Source organism: Aquarana catesbeiana, linkage group LG01 (genome assembly GCF_042186555.1).
Source record: "Aquarana catesbeiana isolate 2022-GZ linkage group LG01, ASM4218655v1, whole genome shotgun sequence".
NCBI lineage: Eukaryota > Metazoa > Chordata > Amphibia > Anura > Ranidae > Aquarana > Aquarana catesbeiana.
The window spans coordinates 900649638-900670245 of NC_133324.1; the positions used below are offsets into that span (position 1 = coordinate 900649638).

At 44.5% G+C, this 20608-nt stretch overlaps 1 protein-coding gene across 1 annotated transcript in view; it reads left to right on the plus strand.

Moving 5' to 3' along the window:
- Positions 1 to 1008: 1008 nt before the first annotated feature.
- Positions 1009 to 20608, plus strand: part of ATOH8 (atonal bHLH transcription factor 8) — an 87569-nt gene continuing 67969 nt past the window's right edge. Inside the window, exon 1 of the mRNA XM_073610962.1 lies at positions 1009 to 1915. Coding sequence (XP_073467063.1) covers positions 1355 to 1915 — 561 coding nt within the window. The 5' untranslated portion in view covers positions 1009 to 1354. The remainder of the gene's footprint in view (positions 1916 to 20608) is intronic.

Sequence of the window (20608 nt, forward strand, 5' to 3'; positions counted from 1 at the left end):
TCAATCAATCAATTTCTTATCTATATTATCTATCTATCTATTTATTCTCTAATCTATTGATCAATTTCTTATCTATCTATCAGGTTGGGTTCACACATGTCCGGCTGCGGTTTGCAGTCCAGAGTCTGAATTGGTTTTGTTCACCTGTTCAGGTGCGATTCAGGTGCAATTTTTTTTTTACTTGAATTTGCACCAAAACTGGAGCCAAAATCGCACAGGAGCCTTTTTAGAAATGCATTGCTGCCGCCCCAGACATTTGTGAACTGGCTGTCTCATTGAGAGCCGGTCCGATTCACATGTTATGCGAATCGGATGCGATTAAAAATGCATCCAAATCGCACATATGTGAACCCAGCCGTATTCTGTAAGATTTCTATTTATGTAACTATATTCGATCAATATATCTGTCATTCTGCACAATACATACAGTATTTGTCTATTGCTGTACCTATCTGTAAGGTATCTATCTATATTATGTATGTCTATCCAACAACTATCTATTTTCCTATTTATTTGATTGTCTCTAATCAATATATCTGTAATTTTGCACAGTTATCTATCTATCTATCTATCTATCTATCTATCTATCTATCTATCTATCTATCTATCTATCTTCTTGCTCTTCTCTTCTTCTTTTTCTTCCTCTATTACACGTATCTAAGTACATCTATAAATCCCCTTGTGTATGGCAATGAAGTACAAGGCATACTTTTCCTGTCTAGTGTACAGTAAGTAGTTGTAGGTGTTCTTCTTCTCCTATGTGGACCACCTTCCCTCATTATCAGTGGTGTGGTTGGACAAAGAGTGCAATCCCCGGCACAATAATATCATGTATCATTTTTTTTTTTTTTTCCAGGCATTGCTAAGTTTTAAAGGAAACAGCTTCGCGGAGACAGCAGAACAAAGGAGATTGGCAGGCCAGCTGCTTTTGGGGAGAGAGAGAGAGAGAGAAAAGGAGAAAGCCAGAGAGGGGGCGAAAGAAAAAAAAAAAAAAGCTTCCTGCTCCTTTAAATCAGCTCATCTGTGTGGCTGGGGCAGGGAAGTCTTTTTGGCTGTGTGAGGCAGTCTGCTTGTAACAGGCGGCTCGCTGACTGATCTCACTAACAGGGCTTCTGTGTAAGCTGAGGCTAAACAAACACAGATGGAGCCCTGTGTGCCTTCCCCAAAAATGTTGGCAATGCGGCAGGGACATCAAATGACACTCTGACTTGCACGGCACACAGTCCTACCATGCCGGGCGAGGAGACCTGACTTTGGTCTTGGGAAGCTTGCAATTTTTAATCTCTTCAAGTTGAGCCAATAAAAAGGTATCTCTTCAACTCCCCCGAGTGGCCACCGCAGGACGCTGTCCCCCATGAGGAACCTCCAGATCCTAGAGGATCCCCAGTGGAAGGGCCACTGCATCAAGGACATCTCTGGTCTCAAGAGGCTGAAGAGGAAGAGCAGGGAGGTCATCAAGCCAATGAATGGCTACCAAACTTTCAAAGTGGACCTGAAAGTGGACTCCGGCTTAAAGGGGGCCGCTCTGCCGGGACCCGGCGCCGAGCTGATGGACGGGGCGGCCGAAGAGGGAACGGAGGATGCTCTGGATTTGAGGAGTGTGGCCGCCCCGGGGAACAAGGGGTTGTTGGCGACCGACAGCCTGGAGACGAAGCCCTACGGGGATCAGAGGCTGCCTTCCAGGATTGTGGTGTGCCAGCGACCCCCAGAGACCTCCTACCTGTCAGTCTCTCAAGTCACCTACAACAACGGAAGCCCAGACCCCTGCTCATCGCCTAGGAAACGGCTGGGGGAGCCAGCAGGCGTCTCTACAGAGATCAAAGCCATCCAGCAGACGAGGAGGCTGCTGGCTAATGCCAGGGAGAGAACCAGAGTGCACACCATCAGTGCAGCCTTTGAGGCTCTCAGGAAGCAGGTACAGAGCTCTCTGTGTGTCCCCCCCCCACCCCCCTTCTAGCGCCTTGTCACAGTGAGCTGGGGTGGGATGGCACATGTCACACCGCCAAGCCCGGGGCTTATTTTAATAACACAAACCGCAATTAGAGAATGTAACGTACGGCATTGCTAATGACCAAGTGCAAAAAAAAAAAAAAAATCCGTCATAGAATACTAATAGCAGGTAAGGCAACAATGATGTGCATAGTGTAGTAAAACCAGAGCAACCAATCAGATTTTACCTTTTCTCTGCTTGGAGCAAATATTTTTTTCTGATTGGTTGCCATGGGCTATTACACCTTAGATTGTCATATAAAAGGACCACTGTCCTGAATTATATTGTGTTCAAATAACGGTATGTGGTTATTGCATGTAATGATAGTATGTTTAGTATATTATTTGTTTATTTGTATTATTAGTCATTTATTTGTTTATTCATTTTGTATGGTTCCACATATTCCTCTATTGATATCATAGACTAATGGCCCGTACACACAATCCGAATATCGTACGAAAACGGTCGTCCGAGGAAGGATCGTACGATATTCGGATCGTGTCTATACTACTTTCGACAGCTGATCATGACCGTTCATCCGATATTATTCCATCGGACATACCAGTAAATTTTTCTCGTACGATTCCAGATCGTTTGATTTTCGTTTAGTCAGTACAGTTGTCGTCTGAAAATACAATACAAATACATTACAACACATGACATCACTTCTGATTTTTTTTTTTTTTTTGTCTGTTGTACGAGAATTTTCGTGACTTTATTTAGCTGTTCAATTTCTAATTGCGACTATTAAGCGAGAACGGTCGTACGATATTCGGATCGTGTGTATGGGCCATAAGGGCTCACGCACACAGACGTATTGGACCATATAACGTAAAATTAATTTGGTGCCCAGATGATGCACTCCCCTGTTTGTACAAATGAATTATAGGATGTGACTGTACACAGGAATAGGCAGTTCTGAGCATAAGTACACGCATGCGTACAACCGCGAATTCAGATAAAAGTAAAATACGGCTCAGGGTTAGTCTTCACTAATCCCACTGCACACTGATGGGTGCTGGCCCTGTACATCACAGGAATCTCAATGTGAAGAAAGTCTGGCTGGCCCGCACTTCCATAAAATCACCTTTATTGATACAAAATCCACAATGTCTAGATGAGGAATATAGCATACAGCTAACGCATTTCATGCCGTTCTCGGCACTTAAAGTGATTGTAAAGGTTTTTCTTTAATAAAAATAACAAAAATGCCATACTTACTTGCTCTGTGCAAGGGTTTTGCACAGAGTGGCCCCCCCCGATCCGCCTCTTCTGGGGTGCCCCGCCGGCTCTCCTGGCTCCTCCCCTTCATTGGGTGCCCCCAGGATAAGCCACTTTCCATGGGGGGCACCCGTGCGGGCTCAATCTCGAGTCCTGCTGCTGCGTCCATTGACACAGACAGCGGGACTCGGCCCCGCCCCCCATTCCTGTGTCACTGGCCAATGGCTCCTGCTGCTATCAATCTGTCCAGTGAGGACAGAGACAGCAGCTGGAGCCGCTGGGCTTGTGCACATTGCTGGGCGGATGGGCTCAGGTATATAAAAAGAGGGGCTCTGGGGGGGGAGCTGCAGCAAAGAAGGTTTTTCACCTTAATGCAGATTGCATTAAGGTGAAAAACCTTGAGACTTTACAATCACTTTAACTGCTTCAGCTCCGGAAGGATTTACCCCCTTTTTGACCAGGCCATTTTTTGCGATGCGGCACTGCATCGCTTTAACTGACAATTGCACAGTCGTGCGACGCTTTACCCAAACAAATTTGACGTCCTTTTTCCCCCACAAATAGAGCTTTCTTTTGGTGGTATTTGATCACCTCTGCGGTTTTTATTTTTTGCACTATAAACAAAAAGAGAGCGACAATTTTGAAAAAAAAAAAAAAACATTTTTTTTCCTTTTTGCTAGAATAATTATCCCAAAAAGAAATAAAAAAAAAATCTTAATCAGTTTAGGCCAATATGTATTCTTCTACATATTTTTGGTAAAAACAATCGCAATAAGCGTATATTGATTGGTTTGCGCAAAAGTTATAGCGTCTACAAAATAGGGGATAGATTTATGGCATTTTTATTATGCTTTTTTTCTTTTTATTTTTTTTTACTAGTAATGGCGGTGATCTGCGATTTTTTAGCAGGACTGCGACATTGCGGCAGACAGATCGGACACTTTTGACACTTTTTTTGGGAGCAGTGACATTTATACAGCGATCAGAGCTAAAAATAGCCACTGCTTACCGTATAAATGACACTGGCAGGGAAGGGGGTTAACACTAGGGGGCGATCGAGGGATTAAGTGTGTCCTAGGGAGGTGTTTCTAACTGTGGGGGGAGGGGGTGTACTGACTGGGAGTAGACAGAGATCGCTGTTCCAGATCACTAGGAACAGCAGATCTCTTTCTACTTCCATGACAGAACGGGGATCTGTTTTTTTTCCATTGACAGATCCCCGTTCTGGTTTTGAAGCGATCACGGGGGCTGGCGGACATCGCGCCCGCTGGCCACGTGCAACGGTTTTGGCAACGCACGCCTGTTAAAGCCATTAAAGGGACTGTCGTGCTGGTATAGCCCTGCTCACTCCATCTCCTGATTGGCTGTGATTGACACCAATGGCTCCCGCTACTGCCAAAAGCCAATCAGGAGTGTGAGTCCCCAGAGAGGCAAGGCTCTCGTGGACATTGCTGAATCAACAGGGGGCTCAGGTAATTATTGGGGGGGGGGGGGCTGCTGCACACAGAAAGTGTTTTACCATCATGCATAGAATGCATGAAGGCAAAAAACCTTGTGCCTTTAGAAGCACTTTAAGCGCCGAGAATGGTGTGAAACGCGTTAGCTGTATGCTATATCCCTCATCTGTCGATTTGTCATTGTGACTTTTGTATCAATAAAGGTGATTTTATGGCAGTGTGGCCAGCCAGACTTTGTTCACATTGGGACCCAAATGCAGATAGTTTGTATAGGGGGTTGCACACCCAAGTACCGGCGTATACATGGACTCAGTCGTATCCTGTAATTCATTTGTACTGGTGGCTGTACACAAACCTTGTGGCTCCCAGGCACCAAAATACAGAAGTAGGCTGTGTGTATGAGCCCAAAAATTGAACAGGGGCTGGGACAAACTACTGCCAGGAGTGCTTGAGTATTTTGCAGTATTTTTATTTATTTTCTAAAGAAAATTTAAAGCTGCTAGAAAGTAAAAAAAAGCAGGCAAGCTTTTTATTTCAGAACAGACATCACTCTCTTGCAATAAAACTAACTTACCTGCCTTTGCAGTCTTCTGTAGAACGTACACTGAGATGCCCATGTGCACCTCAGTATACATTCTTGGCATGTCTCGGTGCCGAAATGAACCCCTGTGTGCATGTGCAGGAGTTACGTCACCTTGGACTGGCCAATCAAAATGCAAGAAGATCCCGTACCTGGAAGAAGATTTCGGCACTGAAGAGGGAACACAGAGATGTTGCACAGGTACGTTTTTTCAGAGTTCAGTTCTACGTTAAACCATGGGAATGAAAGGTGAGTCTTTATGGACCTTGCTTTGTGCACTAGTCCAAATCATTTGGTGGAGGGGGGATTATGGTGTGGGGTTGTTATTCAGGGGTTGGGTTTGGCCTCTTGCTTCCAGTGAAGGGAACTCTTAAGGTGTCACCATACCAAGATATTTTGGAAAATTTCATGCTCCCAACTTTGAAGGGAACAGTTTGGGGATGGCCCCTTCCTGTTCCAACATGACTGCGCACCAGTGCACAAAGCAAGGTCCATAAAGACATGGATGAGAGAGTTTGGGGTGGAGGAACTTGACTGGCCTGCACAGAGTCCTGACCTCAACCCGACAGAACCCGACAGAATGAATTTGAACGGAGACTGCGAGCCAGGTCTTCTCATCCAACATCAGTGCCTGACCTCACAAATGCGCTTCTGGAAGAATGGTCAAACATTCCCATAGACACCCTCCTAAACCTTGTGGACAGCCTTCCCAGAAGAGTTGAAGCCGTTATAGCTGCTAAGGGTGGGCCAACTCAATATTGAACCCTACAGACTAAGACTGGGATGCCATTAAAGTGTGTGTGTAAAGGCAGGCGTCCCGATATTTTTGGTAATATAGTGTATACATACTGTAAACCTAGTTCATAGTGCGTGTTAGACAGAAAATGGCTTCTGATGAGTTGCTAAGGGTAACAGAATTTTGTTGCAGTATGTCAGGGTGAAATACAAGGGGTTCTAAAGATACACTGAGCAACCAATCCGCCACTAACTGTTGTTTATCCTAGTTTAACCCCTTAGGCTTAATTTAAACATGTGATGGGGGGGGCGGAAAAAATACCCGCCCCCACCCCTTAAGTTGCATTAAGCAGCGGACGGCGGTGTTTACATGACACGGGCGCAATGCTTTGCTTTATGTTCACCAGACATGTAATGGGCGGCATGCCCGCCGAACCCTACACATTCAAGTAGACGGAGGAGCCCCGCAGATGCCCTGCAGCTGCATGCAATGCACATGGTTTTCTGCGAATTTGTCTGCAAAAATAGGATTAAAAGAGGCAGTGAGGAGGCGTTGCACTGCTTCCTCACCACCTGGCAGTAGCCTTTGAAGCGCAATCCAAAAGCAGATCAGGCTTCAGAGGAAAGGCAGATTTAGATGTATAAGTCTAAATCTACCCTCACTGTCCAAAATCTGTATATTAAAGGCTAAGTTCATCTTTTAGGAAAAAATGATAAATGCGCATAGTTTTTTAGGAAAAAAGCTAATCTATTATTATTTTTTTTTTTTTTTTAGGCAAAAAGCTAATTTATTATTATTATTATTTTTTTTTTTTTTTTTTACGCAGGAGCCTGCAAAACATTGCACCCATGATCAGCAGATCTCGGGTACAGTGCCACTTTGGTTGCTATAGGCAACAAGTACACTTTTAATGCATGATTCAGGAGCACAGGTAAAGAGCTGTACCCCATAGCGATGGTTACTATATAACATGTACAGTAGATTGGTTTTGGTACTATTTATCATTATATAATCCCCTTTTTCTGAGTGTGTTTTTTAGATGATATTATTTAGATAATATCTCATTGGATTATATTATTTGGATAATATCTCACTGGCTTTCACCCAAGAGTGATTTCCATCTAGTCTTGGGTAGGGACACCTATCTGAGTCACTTCCCTGGGGGCACCGAATGAAGAGGAGGGGCCTAGAGTGCCTGCGGGGGACACCAGAAGAAGAGGATCGTGGCTGCTCTGTGCAAAACAATTGCACAGAGCAGGTAAGTATGACATGTTTTGTTATATTTATTAAAAAAAAAACAAAAAAAATAAGCATTACAACCACTTTAGGTAAGGAATAAAATAAAGGAAGGCCGCTATGGTTTTTACTGATGTCTACACTGTGTTGATTACTGCCCACCTCTGGTTTCGGTAACAGGGAATCTAACCCTTCCCCAGGAGTAGAGCTTCACTTTAAACTTTCATCTTCAGACTTTTCGGTAACTTTACTTAAAAGTTCACCTGCATAAATTCCTGATTTTTCTCAATATATAGCAACAATATCATGTTTCAGAAAAGCTCTCCCTACCTAAAGCTGTCCTTTAGCTCCAGTCCTGTGCCCAGGCTAAGATGATGTAGTTTGCTGCCAGCAGGAAGACTCACTTCCTAGGTCTCCTCTCCTCTAGGGATCAGACTGTACATTGTAACGTTGTAGCAAGTCCCAACACGAGAGGCTGATGTGTGTTAGACATTTGTGAACACAGCCAAGAACTGCACAAGCACCAGGATTTGCATGATTACATCATTTCTCAGACAGCATTTTAGTCCAGAAAAGGGATGCTGACCCTGGATAAATCCTGAAAAAAGATGGTCTATCCTTCTGAAAAACAAAGCAGGAGAAGGCATTGTCAGGGGAAGTAATTTGATCTCTGTGAGAGGCAATAAATTCCTGAAGTTGTTACTTTCATCAGAAATATACACTATATTACCAAAAGTATTGGAACGCCTGCCTTTACACGCACATGAACTTTAATGACATCCCAGTCTTTTGTCGCGTACACACGCTCGGAATTTCCGACAACAAATGTTCGATGTGAGCTCGTTGTCGGAAATTCCGACCGTGTGTAGGCTTCATCGAACATTTGCTGCCGGAATTTCCGACAACAAAAATTTGAGAGCCAGCAGCAAATGTTCGACGGAGCCTACACACGGTCGGAATTTCCGACAACGAGCTCACATCGAACATTTGGTGTCGGAAATTCCGATCGTGTGTACACAATCCCGACGCACAAAATTCCACGCATGTTCGGAATCAAGCGGAAGAGCCGCACTGGCTATTGAACTTCATTTTTCTCGGCTCGTCGAACGTCTTGTACGTCACCGCGTTCGTGACGTTCGGAATTTCCGACTACATTTGTGCGACCGTGTGTATGCAAGACAAGTTTGAGCCAACATCCGTTGGAAAAAAATCCAGGATTTTGTTGTCGGAATGTCTGATCGTGTGTACGCAGCATTAGTCCGTAGGGTTCAATATTGAGTTGTCCACCCTTTGCAGCTATAACAGCTTCAACTCTTCTGGGAAGGCTGTCCACAAGGTTTAGGAGTGTGTCTATGGGAATGTTTGACCATTCTTCCAGAAGCACATTTGTGAGGTCAGACACTGATGCTGGACAAGAAGAGGGTCGTTCTTGCTAGACCAATCTGTTAACATTCTATGAGGAGGTGAGCTGCCATCTAGATAAGGGGAGGCCTGTGGATGTGGTGTATCTGGATTTTGCAAAAGCATTCGATACAGTTCCCCATAAACGCTTAGTTTACAAGCTGAGGTCTGTAGGTAGGGACCATAAGGTTTGTTCTTGGATAGAAAACTGGTTACAGGGGCGCGTCCAAAGCGTACACATCAGGATATAGAAATTTTACAGAAAGACCTGAACAAAATAATAGAGTGGGCAACTACGTGGCAAATGAGGTCTAATGTGGAGAAATGTAAAATAATTCACTTGGAGGCTCAGAACATAAACGCAAACTACTCACTAGGGGGGAGAACCTCCTGAGGGAGTCAAGGATGGAGAAAGATCTGGGGGTCCTAGTGGAAGATAGACTGTGCAAAGGCATGTCAAGCTGCACCTACCAAAGCCGGCAGAATATTAGCATGCATAAAAAAGGGATACATTCCAGGGATAAAACTATAAACCTGCCACTTTATAAAACTCTGGTTAGGCCACATCTGGAGTATTCCATGCAGTTCTGGTCAAAAGTCCTCAGAAGGAATGTGCTGGAGCTGGAGAGAGTCCAAAGAAGGGCAACTAAATGAATAAGGGTTCTGGAGGACCTCAAATATGAGGAGCAACTACAAGCACTAAATTTATTCTCGCTGGAGAAAAGACGCTTGAGAGGGGACATGATAGAGATTTACCTTAATGGTGACCCCAGCATAGGAAAAAAGCTATTTCTTCTCAGCGGGTGTAAGAGGACATGGAGTCACACAATAAGATTGGAGGAGAAGTGGTTTAAACTTTAGGCTCTGTTCCCATCAGGACGTTGCTATTTTACAGGCATTTTTCGGGGCGTTTTTTCAACGTTTTTGAACAGCCATTTTGAAGTTCAAAAAGGTCACCAATGTAAAAGCATTAAAACGCCTGTAATCTGCCAAAAAAGAAGCTTGTGTACTTTTTTAAGCGACGGGCATTTTGCTTTAGGCGACAGAACGCTCAGATGTGAACAAGGGCCATTGAAATGAATGGGATTTGTCTTGTTGGGCGTTTTTAGAGCTGAGGCTTAGAGCAGAAAAACGCCCCAAAACGCCTAGATTTGAACGGAGCCTAAACTGTGCAGGGGGTTTTTCACGCTCTTCCACAAGTGGTGGTGTCAGTGGGGAGTATTGATATTTTTAAAAGACTCTTGGACATGCATCTTAAAGAACACAATATACATGGATATGGGAAATGATTATCTACACAGGTTGAACTAGATGGACTGTTTTTATTCAACCGTACCCACTATATAACTATGTAAGGCCTGGCGCGCAGTCTCCGCTCTAATTCATCCCAAAGGTGTTCTATCAGGTTGAGGTCTCTGCAGGCCAGTCAAGTTCTTCCACCTTAAACTCATCATCCATGTCTTTATGGACCTTGCTTTGTGCACTGGTCCAAATAGTTTGGTGGAGGGGGGATTATGGTGTGGGGTTGTTTTTCAGGGGTTGGGTTTGGCCTCTTAGTTCCAGTGAAGGGAACTCTTAAGGTGTCACCATACCAAGATATTTTGGACAATTTCATGCTCCCGACTTTGTGGGAACAGTTTGGGGATGGCCCCTTCCTGTTCCAACATGACTGCACACCAGTGCACAAAGCAAGGTCCATAAAGACATGGATGAGTGAGTTTGGGGTGGAGGAACTTGACTGGCCTGCACAGAGTCCTGACCCCAACTCGATAGAATACCTATGGGATAAATTAGAGAGACTGCAAGCCAGGCCGCTTCTGGAAGAATGGTCAAACATTCCCATAGACACACTCCTAAACCTTGTAGACAGCCTTCCCAGAAGAGTTGAAGCTGGTATAGCTGCAAAGGGTGGCCCAACTCAATACTGAACCCTACAGACTAAGACTGGGATGCCATTAAAGTTCATGGGCATGTAACGGCATAATTTTGACAATATAGTGTATCTGATACTAGGACCACGTAAACTGAGAAATAATCCCACAGATGTAGTAAGGTATGAGCTTGAGGTGCCCACACCAGCTGCAGGAGTTCCCACTGCCTTGTCAGGAGTCTGTAATTGGCTCAGGGCTGGGCTTTTAATACTGGACGAATGTAATTTAAAAGTGTGCTTGCCTTTTAACATTCGATTTTAGAAAAAATGTCATGTCCTGAACGAAAACCCACATACAATGTAAGAAATGTGTTCCTTCGGGAAAAAAATTCCATCTTGCCCCTTTAAATTTTCTCATTACTGCATTAAAAAATCTGCCTCAATTTGACCCCACAAACAATTGGAAAATCAAACGAATATGTTCTTAAAATGAAACATTTCAAATGAAATTCCACTAGTGTATGGCTAGATTAAAGCGGAATGTGAAAAAAGTGGACCTTAAAGAGGAGTTCCACCCAGGGGGGCCGTCAAAAAAAAAAAAAATTAAAAGTCGGCAGCTACAAATACTGCAGCTGCTGATTTTTAATTGGGCACTCACCTGTCCCTGGGTCCAGCGATGCGGGGGATCGAAGCCCCGCTCGTCCCCCCCCTCCGCTCGTCGGCGCCGGCATTTCAACTGTGGGCGCCGGGCTGTGGCTTCACAGCCTGGCACCCACTGCGCATGCGCGAGCGGCGCCGCGCGCCGTGATTGGCCGCTCAATCACCTGGGACCTGTAATGGGTCCCAGATGATTGACAGGAGGGAGGCAAAGGAACAGGCAGACTACGAGGGACCACCTAGCAAGAGGCATTTAGAGGTAAGTGAAAAAAAAAAAAATATCCAAATGTTTTTTTGGTTTTTTTTTTAGAATTTTTCCAGGTATTTTTGTTTTTTGGGTGGAACCCCACTTTAAGACCTCAGCTGGATTAACACAAACCGATACTATTTATTTATTTATTTATTTATTTTCATCTACATATATCTAGGGATGTGTGTTCCCTTATATGTTTTTTGATGCATCTATTTGCATTTATTCACTTTATTGATTGATATATTTATTTGCACCTATTCACTTTAATGATTGTGATATCAGGGTATTTTTATGGTTTAGGATTTTATATATAAACACCACTGCAACAGATTGGGATAGTTTGATAAGCGCACCAACATATTTTATATTGACTAGATTAAAGCGGATCTTCACCCTTTAAACTGACTTGACTAACCCGATTCCCCCCCCTCCGCTGCACATATATTGTGGGTTTTTTTTGGGGGGGGTATGTACAGCCCCTCATCACCCATCAATCACCTAGGAGAATGATGTCAGGGCCCCCAGTGCCTCCTAGGATATGTAGTGTTCATACCCCATGAAAGCCATCAGAGCCCTGGAGGTCATCCCATTCACTACCGGGGGGGTGGACCTAAATGCATATCATTGAAAGGTTGCACCAGAACCCAGAAGAGCTGGTGCAGCCTCCTGATGACATCACAGAGAAACATGGCGGAGTGGGAACATGGCGGAGGTGGCTGCTGCTGCTGAGAACAGGATGTCAGCAGGACAATGCTGGATCCGCTGTGTGGGTGAGTATCAGAACTGTGGCCATCCCAGCATCAGGTAAGCTGGGGGAGAAAAAAAAATATGGAGGGGAAGGATGAAATTCTTCTTTAAGATTCAGGCAATTTAGATCACCCATTATCAACCATGGTTCCTACAGAGATGGTGTTCCTGGAGCTGTGGCAGAATGATCTCCCATCTGATGGTGTCTTCATACTTCCAGGGCCAGTTCCAGAGTTCCAAGGCTATAGGTCCAATTTAACAGAGCTAATTGCATGACAGCAAATTATCTTTTTAGCTATCTCTAAGGGTAACATGCTTCCCACTGACCACCAATGTAAAGGTAATTTTTCCAATTGATCCACGATTAATGTTTTCGCAAAGGGCTCCCCAGGACCTAAAATTATTTAAGGTTTCCTTAAAGTGTCTGTAAATCTCAGACATAAAATATGAACAAAGCGTATGCTTCTATAGTGTGTATTTGGCTCAATTAAAAGCACTAAGTGTAATTTCTTTCCGCTGCCTTGTTCCTCTGCTATCAGTAGATAGAAAATGGTGACGGGGAGAAATCTCCAGCTGATTGACAGCCTCAGCTCTGTTCCTGTGTGCTGTGTGAAGGGGAGGTGTGATCTTACTGAGCTCCATATAGTGTAACTTCAGCTCTCCTCCCCCTTTTTTCTGAACTCTCAGGCAACCTTATAAATTCAGCACTTTGAACGGATGTAGAGAAGAGAGGACTGCAGATAAACGGGTACAACTTATGTAGGAGGATTTGTTTCATCTCTGTGTATCACCTGAGGATAATTCCCTCAATGGGTATACATAAGGGTTTACAACCACTTTCAGGGTTAAACTGTTGAGAAAGACTGATTTTTATAGTAAAAGAATACCAGCAACGGTGGCGAGTCAGCCAGGTGCAGAAGATGATTACCAGTATAAAAACCAGAGTCACTTCGAATAGCGCTGTCACCTCTGAGTTTATTTGTAATATGTTTATGTATGAGTTGGGTGCCCCTTTACCATTTTTCTTTTCTTTTCGTTTTCCCGATAAACTTTTACAAGCCAAGCTGATGGATTGCCTGCAAGCGGCTTGGCTTTGGCGCAGAACAAAATGTACAATTCTAACATTTGGAAGGGACCTTTGATGACGTGTAAGAGGACAAACTTTAATTTGCTAAATAGGAAGGGAATCCCAGTCCTGACCGCCAACATTCATAAGTGACCACCCCACTAAATACGGAGTAACCACATGCTTCCAGAGCAGATTTTATGCTCCCCCCCCCCCCCCAATTCCGTGTAACTTGATTCTGTGCTTTGTGTAAGATTGGAAACACAAATCAGACGCTGTGCTTAGTCGTATATCTTTATGCCTATGAACTTAGTATATATGCCTTTTCTTAGAGCGGAACTCCAGGAAAAACAAAAATTGACCCGTGTGTGGGTTCCTCTGCAAGGTTCAAATGCTCATTTTGTCTAGGGTGGGGTAGAGGTATAAGAAGATATACAAGGACGAGTCAACTCCTCGCTCATGCAGCTTTCCTACCTGTTTCATGAAGCTTCCCTTCACAGCTTGACCGGTTGCAGCGTCTCTGACGTCATCATGTACAATGCATGACCGGTGATCCTGCATTGCACATGTAAATATCGCTGGCCCGTCCCACATGCCAGAGCGCCAGAGAGTGGGGAAGTATTACTGCTTTTTTGTCTCCCCCTTAACAAAAAAAAGCCTTTCAAGCAGTATTAAAGTGATATTAAAGTCTAGGTGACCGTTTAAAAGCCATTACAGCTCATTAATTTAGAGTTAACTAGGAGCTCTTCTGCTAGAATTATTGTTCTCACTCTGACGTGCGCGGCGATATGTCACATGTGTGGTGCAACCGCGGTTTACATACACACCTGCATACCCTGGGCTTGAGTTTGCACAGGGGTGCAGGGTACCGGGGTTCTGGGAATTTTTTTTATTTTTTTATTTTAATATATATATATATATATATATATATATATATATATATATATATATATAATTTTTTTTCTTTTCTTTTCTTTTTTTTTATTTTCTTGATTGCTATGACAAGGAGTTAATAAACTCCTATGTAATAGCATTGGGCAGGTGACAGGTACTCTTTATGGAGATATTAGGGGTCCCATATTTACATTAAATACTATAGGATTATAAAAGACCTGGGACACATTTGGGTGCCCCAAGGAGAGTAGTAATGCAGTGCACAGAGCGCGCCAGTGGGTGTGGCCAGATTGTTCTTGATAACATCATCACCCCACCCTTCAGTGATGCCAAACCTGCCCTCAAACAGCCACCCGCAGCGGCAACAGTATGTGTATGACTATCTTGGTTACTCGGGGAGTCATAGCCTGGTCTGAATAATGTGTCTGGATTTCAGGTGGACTGAAACCCGGACACATGATTCAAAACCCAAACTGACCCGGTGAATCCTGGATAGGTGGCAACCCCGCCAAAGAGCTGAACTGGTTAAATTATATGTTGTTTTTAAAGTATAACCAAAGGCAAAACTCTTAGTTTTGTATGGATTAGAACACTTTTCAATTTTTTTTTTCACTTTTCAATTGGATCCAACACTTGTCAATTTTTATTGCTGTCCGTGTCCCCGGTTAGATGATTCACCCTCTCTATTTGTCCTGTTTACCATTATTATTGAATGCAAAAGTAAAAAGAAATCTCAAATTTTGAGTTGTCCTCAGAAAAGTAATAGAGGGGGAAATCTTTGAATGGGGACACTAGTTCTGGTGATCTGGGGGTCCCCAAGAAATTCCCTTTATTTGGAGGGATTTCATTCCACTTCCTGTTTGGCTATGGGACAGGAGGTGAAGGCAAATCCTCGAAATGGGACACAGGTGGCGAAAAAAAAAAATCTGACAGGGTTTATAACCCTCCCTTTCTCTATCCAAAATGAAAAAGAAAGGTTTGCCTATAGTTCTAACTTAATCCTTAATGTTAGATGCTGTTCCAATGGCATCAGTACTTTCTGAGTTACTGACCTGAAACAAGTATGCAGATCAGGAGTTCTGACTTAAAGTGGAGCTCCGCCCAAAAGAGGAAGCTTCGCTTTTTTGCTTCCCCCCTCTGCTGCCACATTTGGCACCTCTGGGGGGGGGGTACCTGTTTTTGACAGGTACCTGTCCCCACTTCCGGGTGACGTTGACGCGGCAAGGTCCCCCGGAAGTTCGTCCCCTCATTCTTCCGCCGGGCCATTCACAAAGCGCAGCGCAGTAGGGAACCGGCTTCACTGCCAGTTTCCCCTACAAGGAATGGCGGCGGCAGTACACGAGAGACAATTAAAAAATTAGCTGGGGTGTCAACATTGCAGGTTCCCTGGACATGTAAGTGTCCTAAAATAAAAATCAGCAGCTACAGTATTTGTAGCTGCTGACTTCTAATTTTTTTTGGTAGGGTGGAACTCCTCTTTAACCACTTGCTGACCAGCTGCCGTCATTATACTGCGGCAGGTCAACACGATCGTGCGAACCGTCGTAGCTGTATGTCGGCTCCTTTAAGCGGGATAGCAGGCGCGTGCGCACCCGCTGCATTGCGGGGGTGCCGATGCTCGTCTCGATGACTGCTGGCCACGAGCGATCGCTGGCACGAGAGGCAGAACAGGGTCGTAAACACACAAATCCCTGTTCTGCGAGGAGAGGAGAGGCAGATCGTGAGTTCCTAATAGCTAGAAATCACAATCTGTCATCTCCTATAGTCAGTCCCCTCCCCCTACAATTAGAACACACAGTCCGGGAACACAGTTAACCCCTTGATCGCCCCCTAGTGTTAACCCCTTCCCTGCCAGTGACATTTACACATTAATCAGTGCATTTTTATAGCACTGATCGCTGTATAATTGTCAATGGTTTCAAAAATGTGTCAAAAGTGTCCAATGTGTCTGCCAAAAAGTCGCAGTCCCGATAAAAATCGCAGATCACCGCCATTACTAGTAAAAAAAAAAAAAAAATGCCATAAATCTGTCCCCTATTTTGTAGACGCTATAACTTTTGCTCAAACCAATCAATATACGCTTAATGCGATTTTTATTAACAAAAATATGTAGAAGAATACATATCGGTCTAAACTGAAGAAAAAAATGTGCTTTTTAAAAAAAATTAAAAATTGGGGGTATTTATTATAGCAAAAAGTACAAAATATTGTGTTTTTTTTTCAAAATTGTCGCTCTTTTTTGTTTATAGCGCAAAAAATAAAAACCGCAGAGGTGATCAAATACCACCAAAAGAAAGCTCTATTTGTGGGGAAAAAAGGACGTCAATTTTGTTTGTGTACAACGTCCCATAGACATGCACAGTTGTACAGGATTGTCTCCTGCACTGAAACGCTTACTCTGATTTCACTGCATATGGTAGAAGTACAATGTGTTCTTCGGGAAGTTCAGCTATTAAATGTTTACTTTTATCACAACGATGAGGAATTATTCGGGACTTCCTAAGCACAAAAAAATTTGGCTGATTCTTGATTTTACATTCTGAAAATATAATGGCGGTGCTTCCCGAAACATCAGATTGAATATTAACTCTTTTTATTAATTTGCTGGAGATAGGGCTAAGCTTGGATGTGCTTTACCAAAACTTGTTTTAGTAAACACAGAAAAAAAGTATATTTAGGCCGGGTTCACACTGATACTACACGACAGTCATACGACTGTCATCCTACTTTGCTCTGCCACATCGGTCCTACATCGGTCCTACATCCATCCAACTTGAATGAACAGGATACTACTTTTATCCGACTTTGTCATAGTCTGACTTGTCCTTTGACCAATCAAAACAATCCCAGTGTGACATAAATTCCTTTTACTGCTGCTGTAATCACCATGTCGGATGTCACAAGTGGGATGGTTAGGACAAGATCCTACTTTGATCCGACTTCAGTGATATTCAGTGGGCTGAAGTAGGACCAAAGTCAGACCAAAGAAGTGCAGGGAGCATTTTCATAACTGGTCCGACTTGTGTCGGGCCAGTTAAAACGGCTCTCATAGGGAAACATTGATTCTCACACGTCATGCGACATGAGCTCCCAAGGTCGGAGCGTTGGTCGTACAAGTGTGAATCCAGCCTCAAAGCCATTTTTTAAAATACAAGTGTCCCCTTTAGAAATGTCACCCTCTGGTGACTTAAAATTTGAGATTTCCCATCCCTTTAGTCCCAGAGACAATAATCGCTAGGACCAGAACAGGGGGAAGCTCACCAGTGGGAACATAGGACCAGAACAGGGGGAAGCTCACCAGTGGGAACATAGGACCAGAACAGAGGGAAGCTCACCAGTGGGAACATAGGACCAGAACAGGGAGAAGCTCACCAGTGGGAACATAGGACCAGAACAGGGGGAAGCTCACCAGTGGGAACACAGGACCAGAACAGGGAGAAGTTCACCAGTGGGAACACAGGACCAGAACAGGGGGAAGCTCGCCAGTGGGAACACAGGTCTAGAACAGGGAGAAGTTCACCAGTGGGAACACAGGACCAGAACAGGGGGAAGCTCGCCAGTGGGAACATAGGACCTGAACAGGGAGAAGCTCACCAGTGGGAACATAGGACCTGAACAGGGAGAAGCTCACCAGTGGGAACACAGGACCAGAACAGGGAGAAGCTCACCAGTGGGAACATAGGACCTGAACAGGGAGAAGCTCACCAGTGGGAACACAGGACCAGAACAGGGGGAAGCTCGCCAGTGGGAACACAGGTCTAGAACAGGGAGAAGTTCACCAGTGGGAACACAGGACCAGAACAGGGGGAAGCTCGCCAGTGGGAACATAGGACCTGAACAGGGAGAAGCTCACCAGTGGGAACATAGGACCTGAACAGGGAGAAGCTCACCAGTGGGAACACAGGACCAGAACAGGGAGAAGCTCACCAGTGGGAACATAGGACCTGAACAGGGAGAAGCTCACCAGTGGGAACACAGGACCAGAACAGGGGGAAGCTCACCAGTGGGAACACAGGACCAGAACAGGGAGAAGCTCACCAGTGGGAACACAGGACCAGAACAGGGGGAAGCTCACCAGTGGGAACACAGGACCAGAACAGGGAGAAGCTCACCAGTGGGAACACAGGACCAGAACAGGGGGGAGCTCACCAGTGGGAACACAGGACCAGAATGGGGGGAAGCTCACCAGTGGGAACACAGGCAAGGATTCCAATCCTTACCTTACCAATCAAAAAAGAAGAAAAAGAATTGGCTTTAGATACACTTGCTACAAATTTTGTACTTTGCCTGTTTTTGCCAGATGTGTTCTTTATTGAAATCAATGAAAACACATCAAAATTGTTAGTAAGTAAAAACTGTGGATATGGGAAGAATAAGACACCCCCCTCCTTCCTTCCCGACAGCTGCCAGGATTCGGTGCCAGTGGCCAGTCATAGTACAATGCAAATACTGACTTTCAAAAAGTCTGTATTTTAAAGAATTGGGGACCTGCAGCAGCAGATCAGGATGCAGAGGGAGCATGGTAGATGTAAGAACAGAAGGGTTGGTCTACCATCCCTGTGTGCAGACAGTTCAGTTTTCTTTTAAATGCACAATAAAATTGATGAAGGACTACAACTTAAAGGATAAGTACAGGCAAAGCTCGTTTGGCTATACTTCTCCTGTGAATCATAGGAGTGCAGTTCATTCTGCACTCCTGTGACTCATTTTCAGCAGACAACAGGCTAAAGTCCGCTATCAGCTGACGTCAAGGAGCTGGTCCAAGCTGGGAAAAGATCGCGACCATATGGTTGTGATCCACCCAGATGCCCGGACCGGCACCCAGCTCAGCCTATCAGCAAGTCTCTGAGAGCATGAACCAGCCGCTCCCATCTCCTTCAAAGCCCAGCACTCCAGTGAGCGTGGGGGGAGCAGAGCAGAGAGACAGTGACTGACACAAAGCACTGAGAACTGAGCGATCAGCAGTCTTTGATCGCTCAGTTCTCAGTCTTAGAGCCAACGGGGGACACCTAGGTAAGTATGATTTTCTAAAAAAAAAGAACTTTCTCTTTTAACATGAGAAGCTGTCTTCGTTTTTGAGACCAATCCAGCTCTATAGAAACCAATGTGTCTCGGAATATCAGCTGTAGGTACAATATAAAGAGAAGAGCGCCTCAGGGTTACTTCAAGTCAGGTTGTTAAACCAGCAACCCATATGAGCTTCGATATTTGGTGGGATCCAGATGAAGAGCGACTGATGAGCCCTATGTTGGCTATCTATGTGATATTTGCTGTGACCCGTCCAATAAAAACGTACTAGACTTGAAACAACCCTGTGGCAGCCTTGTCTTTCTACTGTTACTGCAAGTGTCTTTTTAAAGTGAACTTGTAGCCAGGCTATGGACATTCAAGTGTTTACATATTTAGCAAATGGTAAATGAGCTTGAAATCAAGGCATTGGTTAGCTTTGTAGCTGCAAGCACTGTGGAGCAATGAATCCTTAAAATTCATAGCAGAAGTACTGACGTCACCCAGTTCATTCTCTCAGCAGCTTAGCTCACCACACTCCACTTTTTAACCATGGCTCAGCAGGTCAGCTGCTCCTGCATGCTCTATTTCTCCTAGCAGTGACTCAATAGGTCAGCTCCCCCCTCAAGCATTGACTGGGCAGCTCAGCTCCCTCTCCTAGCAGAGACTCAGCAGCTCAGCTCCCCCTTTTCAGCAGTGTCTCCTTCTCTCTCTCTCTCTCTCTCTCTCTCTCTCTCTCTCTCTCTCTCTCTCTCTCTCTCTCTCTCTCTCTCTCTCTCTCTCTCTCAGCTTCCCCTTCTCCCTTTCTCTCCAAGTCAGCCCCAGTCCCCCTTCCCAGAAGTGACAAATGTCTACGGCCTGATTCACCCCTATGCAGGTTGCATATTGCAGCTGCGTTTTGCGTTTTTCAACACACGCTTTTGATCCATTGAAGTCTATGGAACCATAAAACAGAAAAAAGTCCCTGGCCCATTCCATAAAATTCATAGATGTGAACTACAACCATAGGAAACCATGTTAAATGGACTGTAGTGTGTTTCTGCAAAACTTAAAACGCACTCAAAAATGCATAGGTGTGAACCAGGCCTTAAAGCATGTCAGTGCTTCTGCTGTGAACTATATTAAAAAACTGTCCCACAGTGCCTGCGGCTACAGAGGTCAGTGAGGGTGTCACTTTCTCACTTGAATAAGTTCTGATGTAATATAATGCATTGGGAGGGGTAGCAAGGTTACATTCCTTACTTAGGTTGCTCAATATACATCCCTATAGCAGCAATGGACATGTTCTTAATGAATGTAAAGTCTTCTTTGACTGGACGAGGTGGAGATTATGTCACCTCTCCACCTCATTGTATCAGAGAACTGAGAAAATTCATTGAGGAAATGCAAAGTGTTCTCCTGTGTTCACTGAGTAGCAAGGCAGCCGCCCGGCACAGAACTCGGGAGCTAGTCACTGTGGTAACTGAGCCTTCTACAGTGGTTTTGGGATTCCA